The sequence below is a fragment of the Charadrius vociferus genome, unplaced genomic scaffold (assembly GCF_000708025.1).
Source record: "Charadrius vociferus isolate BGI_N301 unplaced genomic scaffold, ASM70802v2 scaffold315, whole genome shotgun sequence".
Taxonomy (NCBI): domain Eukaryota; kingdom Metazoa; phylum Chordata; class Aves; order Charadriiformes; family Charadriidae; genus Charadrius; species Charadrius vociferus.
In genome coordinates, this window is record NW_009648453.1 from 1 (window position 1) to 18502 (window position 18502).

General features: G+C 36.8%; 2 protein-coding genes across 2 annotated transcripts; one reads left to right on the forward strand and one right to left on the reverse strand.

The window, feature by feature from the left end:
- Window positions 1–2349: 2349 nt before the first annotated feature.
- DFNB59 (deafness, autosomal recessive 59) lies at window positions 2350–11293 on the forward strand. The gene is made up of 6 exons (XM_009885611.1): window positions 2350–2560; window positions 4811–5006; window positions 6539–6680; window positions 7354–7471; window positions 9287–9391; window positions 10992–11293. The coding sequence occupies exons 1-6, from the start codon at window positions 2350–2352 to the stop codon at window positions 11291–11293; spliced, it is 1074 nt and encodes a 357-aa protein (XP_009883913.1).
- Window positions 11294–13792: 2499 nt separating this feature from the next.
- On the reverse strand, window positions 13793–18287 carry FKBP7 (FK506 binding protein 7). Its single transcript, XM_009885620.1, has 4 exons — window positions 18190–18287; window positions 16873–17024; window positions 14465–14598; window positions 13793–14145 (listed from the first exon to the last, which is right to left on the reverse strand). Exons 1-4 carry the CDS (start codon window positions 18285–18287, stop codon window positions 13984–13986), a joined length of 546 nt encoding a protein of 181 aa, XP_009883922.1. The 3' UTR covers window positions 13793–13983.
- Between the last annotated feature and the right edge of the window lie 215 nt (window positions 18288–18502).

The following is an 18502-nucleotide window of genomic DNA, read 5'->3' on the forward strand; positions in this document are numbered from 1 at the left end:
TTCTGGGAAGCATCCTGTGCAGCAGAGGCAGATGGGATGCCTTGTCACTGTCATTAGGTGGCTCTGTGCTAAGGGGTACGATGGAAGGGCACAGCCCTGGCACTCCCTGGAGGTAGCCTTGGACCCTCGTGTGAGCAACGATTTTCATCTGTGCAACTTGGCAAGACAAGGCAAGATTTTTTTTTATTTATTTTATTCACATGCTGACTCAGGCATACTGTATGCACAGCATGTTTTTCATTTAGTGGTTGTCCAAAATGAGGGAGTGCCAGGGCTGCAGAAAAGCTGAAAGTTCGTAAGTGCACTCATGTGCCAAGTACAAAAGTGCCTAGTACTGGAAGGGTAGTGGAAATACCTTAAGATTCTTCACTTGGATGCGCAAAATGTTTTCTGAACACGACAATGCTAATGTAGTTGCACTCTTGTTCTCTGACCTGTGGCACAAGGATGATACAAAGAGCTGCTGCAGCATTTGCGGTGGATTATAGGGTGTTAGAGTAACAGGACTACCACGTAAACATATCAAATGAAACTATTTGTTGTCAAAATTAGTGCTAGGATCAGATTGAGTATGATCCATGACCATGTACTAGCAAGAGAAATAAAAACACATGTTGAATAAACAGTGTCAGCTGAGCTTAACCTGTAGAAGAAATGGTATCCTGTCAAACAGTTATAAGACATATGCAGGATAAATCTAAATCAAGACTGAATGGGCAATTTTAATTTAAGAATTTCCTTAGCTTTTCCTTCACTTTAAAACCTTTTACATTCTGTTAATGTGTTTTGATTGAGGAAATATGTACAGTTTTTTTGTTAGTGCACTGTGATATGAATTACAGTCAGACTGAATTGCAGCATTTCACATGATTTCAGTTCAGTCTATTTATAACCAGCTTCGATTTTGCAGCACCCTCTAGAGTAGGCAAAGAGCTCTGTCAGCCTTTCCTTTAATCTTAGATAGCTGAGGTCATATACTCCTCTCTTGCCTTTTTATAGGACTTTCTGATACTCTGAACGTTTAAAAATAGTTATGGAAGTATTGGAAAGAACTAAATTGAAACATGTTAAATTATTAAATAAGCGATCGTATTATAAAAACAATCCTTAAAATGCTTTCACGTGAAAACCCTACTTCAGAAAAAAAAAGCCAACTAAACAAAAGTTTTTACCTGGCAACCGGGGATAATATTCATATTAAAGTGTAGCTTTACAAAGCTGTGGCTGATGTGTTACCTACTGTGACTGCAAAAGGAGTCTCTGGAAGATGTGCTACAAAGTTTAGCAGCTGTACGCTCACCGCTCTTGCAAGAAAATCAAGCCACTGTTTCTGTGAGAATGGGTTGGCTCCTGCTGCCTCCCTCACAGATCCTCCACGGTGCTGCCTACTGACTATCTTTCTTCCCTTTACAATTTTATATCTTTTTACGCTGGTGTTTTCCCTCTTAGATCCTTGAGCTGCTCCTTAACGCTATATCAACAATCTCCCTCCTGTCTGCAATTTTACTTTTATTTTTTTGCATAATTCTCACAATTTGACAAATTTCTCAGTAGTCTGAGCCAAATAGGTGCAGTTGGCCTGTCTCAAAACTAGCCCTTGGGGTCACAGACAGCTGAGTCCATGGGAGAAGAATAATGTATAATGAAAACCCACTGCTGTTTCCCCCTGCCGCATGCCATCTCTAATTTTAATCTTCAGCCCTGGTGTTTTCCGAAGACTTCCGCACCACTTACTGCCCAGCTGAGCTTTCACAGGTAGGTTATGCAAGCTCTGTTGAAAGGCAATACCGTCTCAGCAGAGCTGCCGGCTCGCACGAATGTGTAATTCAGGCGGTCTCCCGGAGCGCGTCTGGGCTGCTTTGTTGGTTGTTGGTAAACCACGAGAATTCAGCTGCAGCCGTGACCCAATAAACAGTAATACATCAATAACTCCTAAGGGGAAGCTAAGGGTTGCAGTAGTTACTGTCTTCTGTTTTGAAGATTGTAAATTCTGTTTTCAAACAGTGGCATTAAACAGCCAAGGAAAGGGCAACCATTTCCCTATCAGTTTACACTGATAATTCATTATTCATCATACAGAATTGGAGAGCTTAACTGAAGGTCTTTGAGAGAAGTCTCGGGCAATACACCACAGAAGCTTTGTAGCTAAGATGCTGTTGATTATTTCCAAGCAAAATATAACTCGATCAGTTTGACAGCTTTTTATTTTATTTTTTTTTTAAACATGTTAATTTGTTTGAAAGAACATTGTCAAAAGAATTGAACATGGGCTTGATGTTGCAGTTGGATGTTACTGGACGTTACTCTTGATACAGAGCTTTTTATTATTATCTTTACTAATGTCATAATATGTTCGCTGCTGCAACCAAAAACTTTGTTAAACAGGTTGGTGATGGAGGAAGACTAGTTCCAGTGCCTAGTCTCAGTGAAGCTGATAAATACCAACCTCTAAGCCTTGTGATTAAGAAAAGAAAATGTTTGCTTTCCAAAAAATCTAAATTTGCTTCAACACCTTTCACATTAAAAGACATTCTTCAAGGGGAGAAAGAAATTTCTGCAGGTAAGATTTCTATTTTTCATCAAAGTGGAAAAATGCATGTTTTCTAGTAAACACAGAAGACTAGACATAGTTTAAACTGTGCAGGTAGTATGATGGTTCTTTAGTACAGGGGTAATAAAATTTGTCTTGCTTAGTCATGTTACAAATATTTAAGAAAAAAGTACAAGTCAAAGCTGGTGGTAAAAAAAAAAAAAAAAAGGACTTTCTGGAAAAAGAGTGGGGGAAAAAAGTCAGTTCTACTAAAAAGCCTTGATATTTTCTGGACTAATATGAAACAAATTCAGTTAAGCCTTGTGGGTTTTTTTGGTGGTGGTTTTTTTTTTTTTTTTTTTTTTTTTTTTACAAATTGCAAGAGATTCCTGAGAGATGTATTGGTGTATGTTGATTAATTGCTACTTAAAATTTGTTTTTAGTGTTCATCTTTCTCTGTATGCTTTTAAGTATGTATGAATGGCCTCAGTTCTGCAGCTGTTCCACGCTGTTCCTGGTGTTGAACTGGGCTCTGCACAGGCAGAAGCATTTGACAACAGCTATCTGACTGAAGTAATTGGATTTCCATAAGACTTTTCTTCCACATTTGTAATCTTTCTTGTGTATTTAAAAAGCTTAACTGTGTTTAAATTGCCTTTGCTATGCAATATCAGAAAATTTTGAGGAGATTCTTTGAGAATTAGGAGGTGCAAAATTGAACTCTACTGCCTATCATTTTCCATACCTTCCTTTGTCTGTGTAATTCTTGTCTGCATGCTATGTTTTCTCAGAACAGTTTCATTGCTTTATTTTCTTTTGAAAAAAGGTGCCTTTAGACAAAAGTATTGGTCATGTTAATTGCACAATTGCTTTCTTTAAAAACTCTACTGAGGCAAACCAGTATGAGCACAAGAAGACAGAAATATCTTTTGACCCCACAAAGGGGTGATTCCAGGACACAAGCATGATGAAAAAAGAACGGAATCCCACTAATCCTACTAGTCTTACAATCAGGACAAGTCAGCTCGGAAAAAAAAATTGAAAAATCTCATTAAAAAGTTACCGAACAAAATTGATTCCATTTTACCTCAAACCAGGACAGAAACAGGTTGCAAAATCACATTAAAAAGTCTGACAAAATCTTACTAGTCTTTTCTGTAAAGGTTAGATGTCATGTGCAGAAAGTATTGTCCTCTAATGTAAGCAAATAGCTTTGTAATTGAATTTCCTTTGTTATGTGACAAATACAAGAATTTGCAATCTTTTTAGAATTATGAAAAATATATGAACCTTTTTTTTGGTTAAAAATAAAGACAAACAGGATTCATACCAGGTGACTTCATGTCAGCTTCTCCTAAAAACTTCAAAGGATTAAAAAAAGGAGTAAAACCCTGACTCTCAAGTGTATTTGGATGCCTAATCCCTGTGTTCTACCTGCTCTATTCATTTTAATTTGGCAACCACTGCCTTCTAATATTTTTCTGTTAGTGAAACGGAAATGCATTTAAGGTTATAAAGAAAGCATTATAAGAAAGCTTTGGCACCTACCCTTTGATTCTACAATAAATTGATGAAAACTTTCATGTAAGTCAGAATCAATGTGTTGTTTTCCTTCAAAATAAACTGACGTGGTCCCTGGAATCATCAGGCATTCAGGGAAAGCGTGGTAAGTCTTTCTAATTGTGACATGTCAGGTAAAAGACAAAGTTAGTATTACTGGCACTCCTATGTCTCATTCACATATTGCAAAAATGAAGAAATGTTAGCTTCACTTGTACTGCATCTACACAAAATTCAGAATTCACAGAATTATTTTACATGCAGCAGCTTTCATTTTGTTCCTAGTTTTAATATTGTGTAGCCTCCACTAAGCCATTTTGTGTTTCAGAGCCTCTGTCATTAAACCCAGAACATAGTACATGTCCGGTTTATACATGTACCAACAGCATAATTTCAGGCAAAAGTACTTTAGGCGAATAATGCTAAGCCCAGAAATGTAGAAATAGCCCTAATCGCCATTTGATGCCCAGGACATATCCCATGTAAGAGCATGAGCACAACTCTGCCAGAGAGGGGCACGGAAATCCCTCAGACCCCTATGCGCTCTTCTTCCATTAGTCAGCAGTAGTAACACCGATAAATAAGCGCTCAGTGTAGCTCTGAATTTCACGTCAAAATGCTTAAGCACAGTAGGAACAGCACCATTTATTCTTTTCTTGCTGCATAAAAATAACTGCATTCAGACTTTTCATCACACAACGGTTATCTTCTTTTACTCAGGTGTCTCGTCTTACCAGTTGCTCAACTATGAAGACAAATCAGATGTTTCGCTTAATGGTAGAAGAGGAAATCAGATAATGAATGACGTTGGTTTTGATGTTGCTGGATCAGATTCTGTTGCCTTTAAAGCTTCATTTGGCATAGTGACCAAACATGAGGTTGAAGTACCAACATTACTTAAAGAACTTACTACAAGGTTATATTATATATTTGGTTTCTGGTTCCATAATAATGTATTTCATGGAGTTAGGTTGAGCCTCTGAAATGGTTAGGTTTTGATTATTTTTAGCCAATCAATAGCAGTCACCATCTGATATTTTCCAAGAGTGTCAGGTTGGACTACTGGAATTAGACACATGACCTTCTGTATAACACAGACTGTAGAATTGTTCTGAATTAATTCTTGTTTGAATTATAGCACATCTTTCAGTAAAAAAAATAATGCAGAAAGGTAGAGTTCACCCAAGATCCTATCTCTATTATTCCATACTATTGAAAATTTGAAATTTATTTTGAATGACATTACTCAACTTCAGGTTTCAGAGATAGCATTTCTTTGCCTTTGATGAACTAGAGGGCCATATGTATTATTGCCAATGTAGGCACTTCAAGGTTTTATGAGGTTATTGCACAGCCTTTTCTTTGAAAAGCAAAGTAGGTTTATCTACTTGAATTTTTCATAGCCTTCTATGGCTCTTCTCTAAATGCAGTCTCTGTTTTTCCAGCATCCTTGTTGAGCTGTGGACTCTGAAACCAAAATTCATGTTGCTGTAGTGCTAGCACAAATGTCAAACACATAGAAATACAATGTGACTAATTTTAGGTGTAATCCTCTAGTTTATATTTCAAAGATTATCCCTTGGCCACAGTGTCATCCCAGTGAATCCCAGTGTTGCATCCCAGTAAATTATTTACTATGCATGATGTGATATTTGGTATTTTCAAATGTATAGTGTTTCCTTGTAGTTATTTACCAAGCAGTGCATGTCATTTTGTATCCGTAATCTCTCTCATTCTATTCCTACCTTTTCCTGGTCTATTTGTGATCTCCAAACATTATCATTAATAACTGGGGGTGGGTGGGGGAAGAAGTCGTAGTCTCCTGATGAAAATATTCAATGTTATAGGACTAAGAGCCAATGCCTGTAGAAATTTTCCTGCAAACACTTGTTTCATTATTGTTCTGTGTTTATGAGTGATACAGATTTTTCCAGTTATAGCTTATACACATCAGTTAGCCAGTTTTTAATCCATTGAGTGTATGCCAGCCTTGATAGGCATAATTTAGGCTTCGAATAAAAACATTGCATCATCATAAGCTTATAGAAGCCCAAATGCACAGCATTGTTTTTACTGTTTTCCATAAATTCTCACTGAATGACATTAATTATATCAGTTAAAAAAAAATTGTTATTAGAGTGTGTTGACAGTTCCTTACTGTCACTAAGAACAGTGTCAGATGGACAGACTTGGAATTTACTAGGCTGTCCCACATATCCTCTCTAACATTTGCACATTACTGGCTTTCCTTGAGTTTTTTAGTGTTTCTGTTCCCAAACACTGAAAATCAATATTACGTTTCCAGAGACCTCAGCAGTCAGTTGTTTTACTGCTATGAGACAGAAGTTATGGTGATTTATTTACTGATTAAAGTTACTAATTCTATTAGCTGCTTTGTAAGTTGCTAATAATCTCTGAATTTCCTTCCTGCCTTCCTCTTGATTTTAGAAAAATAAACTTTGATCATTGTCTAGTCCATCAATCAAGAAAAAGTAGGATGGAAATTTTGTGCGTGGTCATGGAAAGTATTAGAACTACAAGGCAGTGCTCATTAACTGTCCATACCGGGATGCGTGGAGAGACAATGAGGGTAAATATGTTTGACAAAGTTCTGTAACTTAAATGAACAAACACGAAAAGCTCATTTTTATAATTTTATGGTTGGATGTAATTGCATTTTTAGTGATGTAAGCTCAGAAAAAATCTGAAGTAAATCAATATTATTGCACTGATGTAAACAGAATTAAAAGTTGGTCTTTTGTTAGTATTGCTTATGTGACTGAGGGATGGGCAGTGCATGAAAGGATGGCGACAATGAGCCATTGCTTGGGGTGAAGCCTCAGTGAAAGTGTGGAATTTACTTCTTAGTTTGAATCTCCAATAAACATATGAACTATCTGTCATTATATTCATCTTTCATTACATATTGGAACTTCAGGTTGTTATTTCAAGGGCTGACATCTTACTCTCTGTCTTATGTTCTTCCTCCCTCTCCTTCCCTCTCTTTGGCATGTCTGAATTATTGAACCTACAAATCTTCTGAAGTTTGCCCATTACTAGTATTTATAAATTGTTCACATAATTTTCAGTGAATGATGCATGTTAAGTTACTATCTCTGTATCAAACTTTATTGAAATTTGATCTTCAGTTTCAAAGCTTCCTCCAGCATTATAATTCTCAATATGTACAGTTAAGATATTTCATTTATTTTTTCATTTAAATTTGTAACTTTTTTTTCTTTTGATGCTTTTTGAAATTATAGTTTCACATTATTGAAGATCAGAATTATAAAGGGCGGGACAAAGCCATTGTTTTTCCGGCACATACAACAATTGCTTTTAGTGTATTTGAACTTTATATTCATTTGGATGGTAATTTTGGTAAGTGATGTGCATTACTGTCATTACTGCTATTATTTATAATGATCTGAGTTTTTAAAACAGTTTTCTTCCTCTTGATATACGTAAGCCCCATTTCCATACAATGCTATGCTTTGATTTCATGCACATAAATAGTCTGATTTCCTAAGGGAAACAATTCTTGAAAAGATAAACAAGGCAGGTGCTAGAAAATAGTCTGTTGTGGAAACTTTTTTTAAAAGTTAAGTATGAATTTGTAATTATTTTTTTTTAAATCCCACAGTTGCATGGAACAAAAAAATCACTTCCTTATATTTCTGTCTTGTAAGGAACAGGCTTATCAGACCGTCTGATCAGTTTTGCATAAAATAGGCAAGTAAAAAGGCCCAAGTAAAGAAGAAAGTGTGCAGAACTTCTAAACTAAGCTAACATTTTTTCTGTTGGCTTTAATTTCAGTCAGATATATCATTACCATATATGGATATCTGAAGATATTTAGGAAGAAATAACCACAATTACAGGAAACTAATTAAAAAAAAAAATCATAGCTCCTGTAAATTTTTCTCCTTCTGGGGAAAGGATAGTGCTTATGTATTTAGATTATTTTCACTAGTTAAAGCGTAGCCTATAATGTTATCCATGTTATCGATATTGTGTGTAATAAACCAGAAAGTCAATTTAGGATTTAATCTATTACTCGATAATACCAAATGCAAAAGTCCCCACCAACTAGAGTAATGATAGATAAAGTTTTAACCACCAGGTTCACAAGTACTTAAATACAGGAACCTCTGTGAGAGTCACTGAACTGTTTCAGGAATTGCTCGACTCTCTGTGACGTTGTGGCTTTCTGTCAATAGCAAGATAAAAGACGTGGTTCCGGAAGCAATCTCTGTCTCTGCACATCTGTACAGCACTATGTTTTACAAGTTGCAAATAGCTCCGTACCCTTTGGCATTCACAATATAAAACTTCCATGACAGATATTCTGCATTGTAAAGCAGAACTTTTTACTGAACTGTGAGATACCTTTGCCCTTCTGCAAAAACTTTAAATATACTCCAAACCAGGCATAATTACTGGACTAAAAGTAAAAGAGAGAATACAGTATGGTAGTTTATATTCACTTCCATAATGCTCAACATTAATTTCAGTTTTGGAAATGTTTTAATTTTTTTTTACCTTCATGCAGTGGTAGGTACATGCACAGTGTTTTTCCTAAAGTCATTATTAGTGAAATAATCAATGAAGCTGATATTTGTATTTGCATAATTAAAGTGAATTCTCAATTGAGAAAGTTTAAAAGATGTTTTTTCAGTTTCTTGTAATTGATTATCCTTATATATCAATTTAAAGGTTTTCTTTCAAGTTATGCATGGAAACTTAGGTGATACTTATTTTCATTTAAAAAAAAAAGTTTTAGTAGTTGATTTGATGTTGGAAGAGATGACTACAGAACTTGCAGTCTTGCTTATTATTTTTCATTTTTGGTTTCAAATGAGATCATAGAAATGTTTCTCCTTCAGAAGCGGGGTCCCATTCATGTGATATTGACTGTCTTGGTCCCTTACCATGGCCATAAATTGTGCATAAACCAAAACAAACTCTGGTGTATGTTGAAAGCCATCAACATTTTAAAATTCCCATTGAATCTGTGTCATCTGATTCTGTGGGCTATTACTGTGTGCAGACGTACATTAAAAAGTGGTACTAGCCATTAAAAACATAAGCAAAGGTGAATTTATTCACTGTTAGCTTTATAGATTAGAATGCATATTAAACTCTGCTGTGCATTTATTGCTTTTATATTGTGTTCTAAAACCTCAATTTTTACAGAACTCTGTGTGACTCCAATTTCAAAAGGAGGATTTGAAAAAGAGAAATCGGGATCATCTTCACTGACCAAATTAAGGAGGTTAAAGAGTAATCTGTTTCATCGAAGTATGACTTTTGATACTTATATCCAAATGTCTTAGTTAATACATGAAAAGTGTATTTTTGTTTCTTTAATTTGTGTGCAAAATGAATGTTTAAACAAGAAAACTTCAATAGAAGATGTACCTCAATTTTATGTGTATTGAAATGATTGTGAAGTTATTAAAATTTGTATTTGAGAATCTGACTCTTTCACAAATAACAAATCTATGGTATTGCTGTTCATTAAATCTCTAAACATTTTAAAATAAAAAATTATGGCTGATGATAAACTGGTATGGAGTAATTATACAACTAACTTCAGTTAACATTAAGCATATTTCATATGCTTGCCATTTACAACTAGTGTTATGCAATACAAGTTATAAACTATAAATAAGGGCAAACTCTTTAAGTTTAAATTTTTAAGGTTTGCGCAAAGTGCAAAACATTTCAGGTTATCCAGACAAGCTGTGGAAGCTCCATCCCTGGAGGTGTTGAAGGCCAGGTTGGATGGGGCTTTGAGCAACCTGGTCTAGTGGGAAGTGTCCCTGCCCATGGCAGGGGGGTTGGAACTAGATGATTTTCAAAGTCCCTTCCCACCTAAACCATTCTATGATTCTATGAAATATCAAACAACCTTAATTTAATATTTGAATGTACTCTTTAGGCTATACGTTCACTTGGCAGGGACAGGGGCAAGATACCATCATAGTTCTCTTTTCCCATTTTGATACGCACAACATCCAACAAAAATGTCACTATATGTAGCTATATTTTCTTCAGAACAAGATCCTGTACTTTAACACTCCTTGGTCTAATTACTTTGGAAGTCTGCAAATCTAAGTGTGAAGATAAACTTTGAGCAGTAAACACATCCTTCTAAAGGCTGCTCTGTAGAGTTGCCCTTGCTCCATTGTATCCCATTCTTGATCAAAGAGCTTTTATGGAGCAGGCATTCAGTGCTGCTCCAGTCCACGCTTAAGGCAATAAATCTTTGGTGGGTATGGTAGTTGTAGCTGCCTAAAAGTTTGTCATCACATCTAAACTAATCAGTCCCTGAAGAGAGCGAAAAAAGGTAGGTAGTTCCAAAGTTCCAAAAGTGATTTCTTCCTGGGGTGTTTGGATGCTCAGGAATCTGCTAGGAGGTCACCACGGAGTCCTCCAAAGTTTCTAAGTGACTTTTTTTAAAGTAGTGACTTTTCTTTTTTTTTTTTTTTTGGTAAATACTAGGAAAAAAAGTGGATTTACAAGATTTAGAAACTAAAACGAGAAATGCAAAAATAAAAATGGTTAAACAGGAAAGTACGCAACCGTGATTTGATTTGGCACCACTTTTTCAAAAGCTTGCCTCAGGCCTATCTTCTAGGTGTATTTCTAAAAATATTGTAATTATATAGAACATATACAAACAAAAAATCTGGCTTTCATCAGTGTCTTTCATGAAACTGAAGAAAAAATTTCATCATACAGGGCTTTTGATGGGAAGTAATCTACACAGTGGCATGTTTAGAATGGTTTCATGAATCAGTTGTTATTTCCATAATTAAATTGACAGGTTGCTTTGTAAACAGTTCATAATGTAATGACAAATCATTGCTTCTTTTTTGTGTGCATTCTTTTTCAGATAAAAGAGTAGTGGATATCGTTGCTAACTCTGATGCTTACTTGGAGGACCTTTTTACAGATTATTATGAAAAAGCTGCGAGCATGACCGATCTCTCTACAAGCTATCTCAGAGAAGGGTCTCATATCCGAATTAATTTACTTAATAACAACATCCCCAAAGGTCCCTGTGTCCTTTGTGGCATGGGAAGTTCTAAAAGGGAGACAGTCTACGGATGCCTCGAGTGCTCTTTTAATGGACAAAAGTATGTACGATTGCATGCTGTGCCCTGCTTTGACCTCTGGCATAAGAGAGTAAAGTAACTGAGCTAGGGAAGTGCCTGTTGTCACAGACACAGGCATAACTGTGCCACAAATTTTTCAGAGAATTAGTAAATATGACTCTAATTGTTGAAATGCAAAATAGCGAAAGTGCAAAACATTTTACTACACTATTACCTTCAAATTATTAGCTTCGCTGTCAATGACCTTTTACTTGAAAATGCCCTCATGCATTCCTGGACATTGCTTATTTTCTTTTAGAACCTTCTCCTTTCATTATCATGATAATGAAAAATGTACTTTTAAACTGAATTTTCATAATGTCAAAATATATGCTAGAACTTATTTTAAGTTGTTTACACAAACTTGCTGTTAAACCCCAATATGTTGCCTTTATCTACACTGGCATATGGTGGTAAAATGAGAATATTTGTTAATAATTTAGTGTTCTCATGAATGTTTAATTGAAGTATCAGATTAAAAAACACACTAAAACTTAGCTCAGTCTAATGTTTCATTTACAAAAGGGAACAACTAAAACTAGGGATAGGCATTTCATATTAAGATGCCATTACCATATGTCACCAGTTTGGTTAGATTACTAAAAAGTATCTGCCAGTCCACCTTCTGCATTCGGATTTTAGATCACAGCTGCTCTTGACTTTCTGTTGTGTTCAGAAAAAAAAATTGCTTAGCAGAAAATGTTTTGAAAGCTTACAAAAATAACAGAATTACATCCTTCCAACAAGACTTGAGGGGTGAAGGTCTTTAACCATTGTATCTCAATTGCAGAAAATTGAGTCTATCGAGAATATGAACACCAGAGGGCACTACAGACTAGAGTCCAGTACTGAGACTTGCTACTGTACTGTTGAAGCTCTCCCCGTGCTATTTTAAACTGGGAAAACAATTACAAAATGGTTTTCTACCTTTTAGAATGATTTTAAGGATACCCCAGGTATGGCAGCTTTTTTACTTGCGCTGCTACTTTCACTGTGTACATCTGATTATTATCTGTTGAAATAAAATACAGCTATTGCTTTTCACATGAGAAAAGTACATTACACAAGTATTATAATGACATCTGCATAAGCAGAACAGTTAACGAGCATGAAATACTGTCTATTAACTATTGCTACTTCTTTGCATTTTTCCAAAGTGAGAAAAAACAGAATGATGCCCAAATAATTACTGATGTTTATATACAGTATCTCCCATCATCTTCCACCTCACCCAAGTAAATCACGATACCGTAGATTTTTAACTTGATGCTGCTAAATAAACTGATAACTTAGTAATTTAACATCTTCATTGGTGACATGGATGTTGGGATTGAGTGCACCCTCAGCAAGTTTGCTGACGACACCAGGCTGTGTGGACCGGTCAACACGCTGGAGGGAAGGGATACCATCCAGAGGGACCTGGACAGGCTTGAGAGGTGGGACTGTGCAAACCTCATGAAGTTCAACAAGGCCAAGTGCAAGGCCCTGCAGGTGGGTCAGAGCAATCCCATGCACAAATACAGGCTGGGCAGAGAATGGATTGAGAGCAGCCCTCAGGAGTAGTACTTGGGTGTGTTGGTTGATAAGAAACTCAACATGAGCCAGCAATGTGTGCTCACAGCCCAGGTGGCCAACCGTATCCTGGGCTGCATCAAAAGAAGCGTGGCCAGCAGGTTCCGGGAGTGATTCTGCCCATCTACTCCGCTCTCGTGAGACCACACCTGGAGTACTGCATCCAGCTCTAGAGCACCGCGTCCAGCTCTGGAGCCCTCAATTTAAGGACATGGACCTGTTGGAGCAGGTCCAGAGGAGGGCCACCAAGATGATCGTTGGAGTACCTCTCCTATGAATACAGGCTGAGAGAGTTGGGGTTGTTCAGCCTGGAGACGGGAAGACTCTAGGGAGACCTTACAGCAGCTTTCCAGTATCTGAAGGGCGCCTGCAAGAAAGCTGGAGAGGGACTTTTTACAAGGGCATGTAGCGATAGAACAAGGGGCAATGGCTTCAAACTGGCAGAGGGGAGATTTAGAATAGATATTAGAAGGTTTTTGCTATGAGGTGGTGAGGCACTGGAACAGGTTACCCAGAGAACTTGTAGATGCCCCAAGTCAGTTTACAAATTCACTTAAATACTGCATGAACACGAAATTATTCATGTTAATATTAAATCAAAGTTATTATTTTAAGTTGCTTTAAAAACATTTCTGTTTTTATTTTGACATTCTATGGCCAGAGTTCCTTTATTTTAAGGCCTTTTATAGTTAAATTTGCTGCAAACAGCAATTCCTCAAGAAGCTAGCCTACAAGCCTGCAAAGGTTTCATGGAGTTACCTTCCTGGAATTATGTTTTCCCCTTTTACTTTACAGGGGATTGAAAAGCTATGTTTTATCTATGTCAACAGGTACTGGAAGCATTTTTCTGTGCTTGATAGGACAGAAATAATTATTTTCATCAGTATTTTACACAAAGAAAAAGACTACTGAGCAATACTGTAGATTAGGACATGATGCAGGAACCACTAATAATAGATCATGGGTTTTTCCCATTTTATTTTTTTCTTTTGAAAGATCCAACGCATTTTGTTAGTTGAATGATAAAAATAAGATTTTTTTACAGTTGCCTTAAGAGATATAAAAAGATGCCACTATAAAAAAAAAAAATAATCCTGTGACAAAGTATTATTATTTAAAATTCAGTGTCCAGAAAACAGCCAAAGATTTTTTAAGTACTTAGAGTTCATCATGCTGGTAGACATTGTACTCCTTTGCTGATATGAAACCATCTCCATCGTGGTCATTCTTCTTAAATATATCAGCTAAAATTTCATCATGGACTGAGGGATGACGTTTTTTGCCATCTCTTGCAAATTCTTCTTTCAAATACTGACTTATCTAGAAGAAAAGAAAAACGTCCAACCATTGTGGCTTTTACGCCGGCACTTAACAGCAATCTTCAAGGACACTTAGGGTACATATGTAAGTTATTGTGACTCCAGTGCAGACATGTCTAAAGTTTGTTTCCCAGCAAGGCTGAGACATACTAATGTATTAATCAAAGCAAATTTCAATGTTGCACAGTGTAGTTTGTGTAAGTATACAGAAGCTTTATACCATGAACTGCAGCAGAGGCAGCTCGTGTAAAGATAACCCCAATGTAACTGTACCTACAGTTTTCTAAATTACTTATTCCAAATTAGTTACATCACATTACCTCAAGTTCAGAGAGTTTCTTGTCACTGTCCTTGTCTATTTGATTAAATGCTTCAACACTGCGAGGTCCCTTATTTACTGCATAAAGTTCAATCTCAAAGATCAATGTTGCATTGGGTGGAATCTTTCCCTGTGCTATGAATAGAAGGAAAAAAAAAAAAAGCATTTAAGAAATCAGACATTATGGTCACAGGTCACATATATGATAAATTCACATGTAAAGCATCTTATTTTTTTTATTCCAAAAGGCTGTGTTAATATTCAGATTAAACTGAATTTAAATATTATACTGCTAGACAGGAAGATTGTTCAGATTGTGTTAGATAAATGATTTTGAGAGAGATTTGCGAACAATATACTTTCCTGAAACAAAATTATATTGCTTATATCAATTCAGGTACTTTCAAAAATTAAGAGAACGGTTTGTGTTATCATGAAAAACAAGTATTTCTAAAGTTCTTACTCTTTCACATACTGTCATATGACGGGGCTTATTCAGAGACTGATTATAAGACATGTGCCTTTGTTAAATATCTGCAATCTGATTTAAAAGATTACAGTAACAGACCAATTCTCATACATATTTTTTGTCTGAAGAAACAAACAGGCAACATCAGGTTTTACCAACTTACTATGAATTGTACCTATGGTTAAAGGACTTGACGTAAAATAGTGTTTAAAATATACATCTCATTAGAAAGAAGCAATAGAATGCAAGTCATCTGATTCACACAAAAAAATCCCTCAAATCCCCCAAACTACTGGAATATTTTGTCTGGTCTCTGAAGAAAAAAAAAGAACATGTTAGACTTCATTATTTCTGTCTCAAAGCATTTTCTCATATCTGATGTAAAACCACTACTGCCTATCAACACAGGTCAATGTATCATGCATCTGGCAAAAAAAGGGAACTGAAGAGAGACTAACAAACTAATGAGGTCTAAAAGTAGTGCCAAAAAAGCATCAAGAAATCATGCAGTGCAAAATTAAAATGTAAACATGCAAGCTGCTTCTATTCATAGCCAAAGCCAGTGAGCATGACATTGTAACCTCAGAATTTTGACAGAGTTTTGAGCTTGTGGCCGTGCTTCATGAACTGAAGAAAACGAAAAAATCTACTTTGTTTATAAACAGAAGATAAACAAAACTGTTACTCACACTACTCATCTAAAATATCCATAGTAAAAGTGACAGGTTTCAGAGTTCAAAAGATCTTAATCTTGCGAGCTTTAAAAATGTAGTTTTACATATATCTCAATATAAATCACAGTTTATATACTACTTACAAAAGAAAGATAAAATACTAGAATTCAGTGCCAGTGGTTTACAAATATACATACCGACAAAGGAAAGATATGTAAAGATTTAGAAAGCCACATGCATCTTTTCTAATTCAAGATTAGGCAGGCATCTTCCCCAGCATGCAGGAACGTGCTGAGACAGAGGACAGGTATGCTGCAGGAAAAGAATACTGTCTTGAAGTGCTACCTAGAACAAAGAGTTAACACTAGTGTTAGAGTTAGAGAACATACATTTATTTGTGTCAGTGTTCTTCCTTGTTGTTATGAGACTTACTTATTAAACATTACGCTCAAGGGGGAAACTTTATTCCCAGTAAACTTCACTGGCTACAATGGAATTATATGAAAGACAAAACTGGTGCGTGGAATTCTGACATAATATTGCTACCAAATGATTATTATAGAGCAGGAGCTACCTTTTCACAGAAACTACTACACCCAAGTCAGAGCTGAATTTAAGTTATCTACAATTATGAGTGCTGAAACACTGCATGAAACTCTGACTGGAACTTTCTTTTTTTTAAGGTAGACTGCACACTTAAGCACCGTAACTTCAAATCAGATTTCACGCATCGTACCGTTGCAACTATTATGTAATATGATGATATCATCCATTAACTATCCAGAATGTAAGCAGTATTTTAAACAAATTATTTTCACTTAGATTAATTCTGTGGCATGCACTGGATTACATTCCATTTTGCTCATATGAGCAGAATGTCATTAGAAGGCGAAGCAGGTAGAAGTCAAATAATAGAAACTAAACATGAGCAGAATATAATAGATTAAAACAAAAAATGCTGGTATCAATCATGAGGATCTTTCTCTTGCTGTCAATTTTTCGTATTATGGCAATACTTGGAAAAATATACTGGGTGCCATGTACTGAATTCTAATGCAAGCTGCAAGGCCTGGGTGTGGGTCTATGATGACGACTACTTAAACTGCATAGGAATAAGCAGGATTAGGCTGCACAGCTGCAGTTGTCACCTTCAGCACCTCCATAAATAATAGGATCACCAATTCTTACAGTCTTTTACAATACTGTACATTTGAAAGGGTAGAACAGAGTAAAGACAAAGTTTTATTATTAAAACTTCTTTGTTACCGTATCCTTGCTGTCCATATGCTAACGACGGAGGAATGACCACTTTTCGTTTTTCTCCAGGACACATATTCATCATAGCAATATCTAACCCTTTTATGACTTGTCCAACACCCAGAACGAACCACTTTGGATGACCTTCATTTTGTGTCCGACTATTAAAAAGAATTGTGAGTGGATAACAGTGAATTTAGTGCTTTATTTTTATAAACATAAAAATAACTTTAAATTAGCAGTCAGTAAAAATGTACGTTAAATTATTAGAACACAAGAATGCTTAGAGTGCATGAATATAAAGTATTAACACTGTTTTTCTGCTACATTTACAGTTAATTTAAGGTCAAATCTTGAGATATGCAAGGGGCAGCCTCCTTTTGAGATCAAAAATCAAGTAAAAAAACCTAACTTCTTACAAAAACACCCAGTCTTCCTGATCATATATACCGCATGCCAGAAATGAGGTGCCGCTGCAGGAAGTCTGCAAGAGGAGGAGCGCTGGGACCAATTCACTGCTCAGAAGTAAAAGTGTCTTCAGCAGTTCACATCACTGTAGGACGGGATGGGACGGAGCATGCAGGGGTGTGTTGGGGGAACCTGGCAATCTTGGCTACAGTACTGTGTGCTCACCCACCACTCTGTTCAGTTTATATATTCAGTGCCTAAGCCAGCTTCTGGTCATATGAGGTGTCCCCAGGATGGGAGCTAAACTGAATGGCGACTGAGCAGCACGTAGCTCACAAGTCAGAGAGCAACACTATATGTGCCAAAATCAGTCACCTCAACAGACAAAAAAATGCAAGTAAAATGGTACTGTCAAATATAGAATTATCCTATATTGATCTTTTTCTTAAATGATACAAGTGGAAGGAATGAATCAATATTTTGTAATAAGCTAGGCTACTGTCTGATTTGTCCAAATATAGACAAGGAATGAGCCAGGTACCTGAAGGAAAGAAAAGACTCTCCTCTACGGTTCTGCACAGGTTGAGTTCTGCCTCATGGGTAGGATGCACCACCATTAAAAGCAAGGCACTGTAAAAATAAAGCTTTTGCACAATGGCTTCTGTGCAAAGCAAGCTAAGCCAAGCTGAAACAGCCTGAAAGTAGATGGATGAGACAAAGTGAAAAAGCCAAAGCCTAAATGCTAACACTGGGCCAGAGACAAAGGCAGCACAAATAGAGGAGGGATATAGCAACAGGGAAAGGGCATAAAGACAGCAAACCGCTACCACAACGTGGCTGCCCTGCACGATGCCAACTATGTAGAAGTGCAACCCTATACTCAAGTTGCTGTCTGAAATAGTCAGTCCGCATCCCTACCGGGCACTCCTCCTCCAAAACCGAGTTCTTCTGCACAGACTACAGTGCAGAACATGGCGGGTTGCCTTCTTTTTCGCCCTGCCAAAGGGGTTCTCCATGCGAGCTGTGGGGCCTCTCAGCTACCCCCCTCAAGTCGGTCCCTTTGGCTGGTGTGACGGCCGCCAGCCCCAAGCACGCCTTTGGTTTTCCAGCTTACCTCAGTGCCGGTCCCCTCTTGTACCCGAGGAAAATCCTACAGGCTTAGCTGTGCCCCCGATGGGAGAGCAGCGGGGGCCGCTTACCCGGCTGAGGGGGCCCGGCGGGGCCTTAGGCC

Coding starts and splice junctions, on each gene's coding strand:
- DFNB59 (XM_009885611.1), top strand. CDS start 2,350: ATGTTCGCTGCTGCAACCAAAAACTTTGTTAAACAGGTTGGTGATGGA. Junction 2,561..4,810: donor GGAGAAAGAAATTTCTGCAG/GTAAGATTTCTA, acceptor TCTTTTACTCAG/GTGTCTCGTCTTACCAGTTG. Junction 7,472..9,286: donor TCATTTGGATGGTAATTTTG/GTAAGTGATGTG, acceptor CAATTTTTACAG/AACTCTGTGTGACTCCAATT.
- FKBP7 (XM_009885620.1), bottom strand. CDS start 18,287: ATGGAGAACCCCTTTGGCAGGGCGAAAAAGAAGGCAACCCGCCATGTT. Junction 17,025..18,189: donor TTTTGGAGGAGGAGTGCCCG/GTAGGGATGCGG, acceptor TCTTTTTAATAG/TCGGACACAAAATGAAGGTC. Junction 14,146..14,464: donor AGAAACTCTCTGAACTTGAG/GTAATGTGATGT, acceptor CTTTTCTTCTAG/ATAAGTCAGTATTTGAAAGA.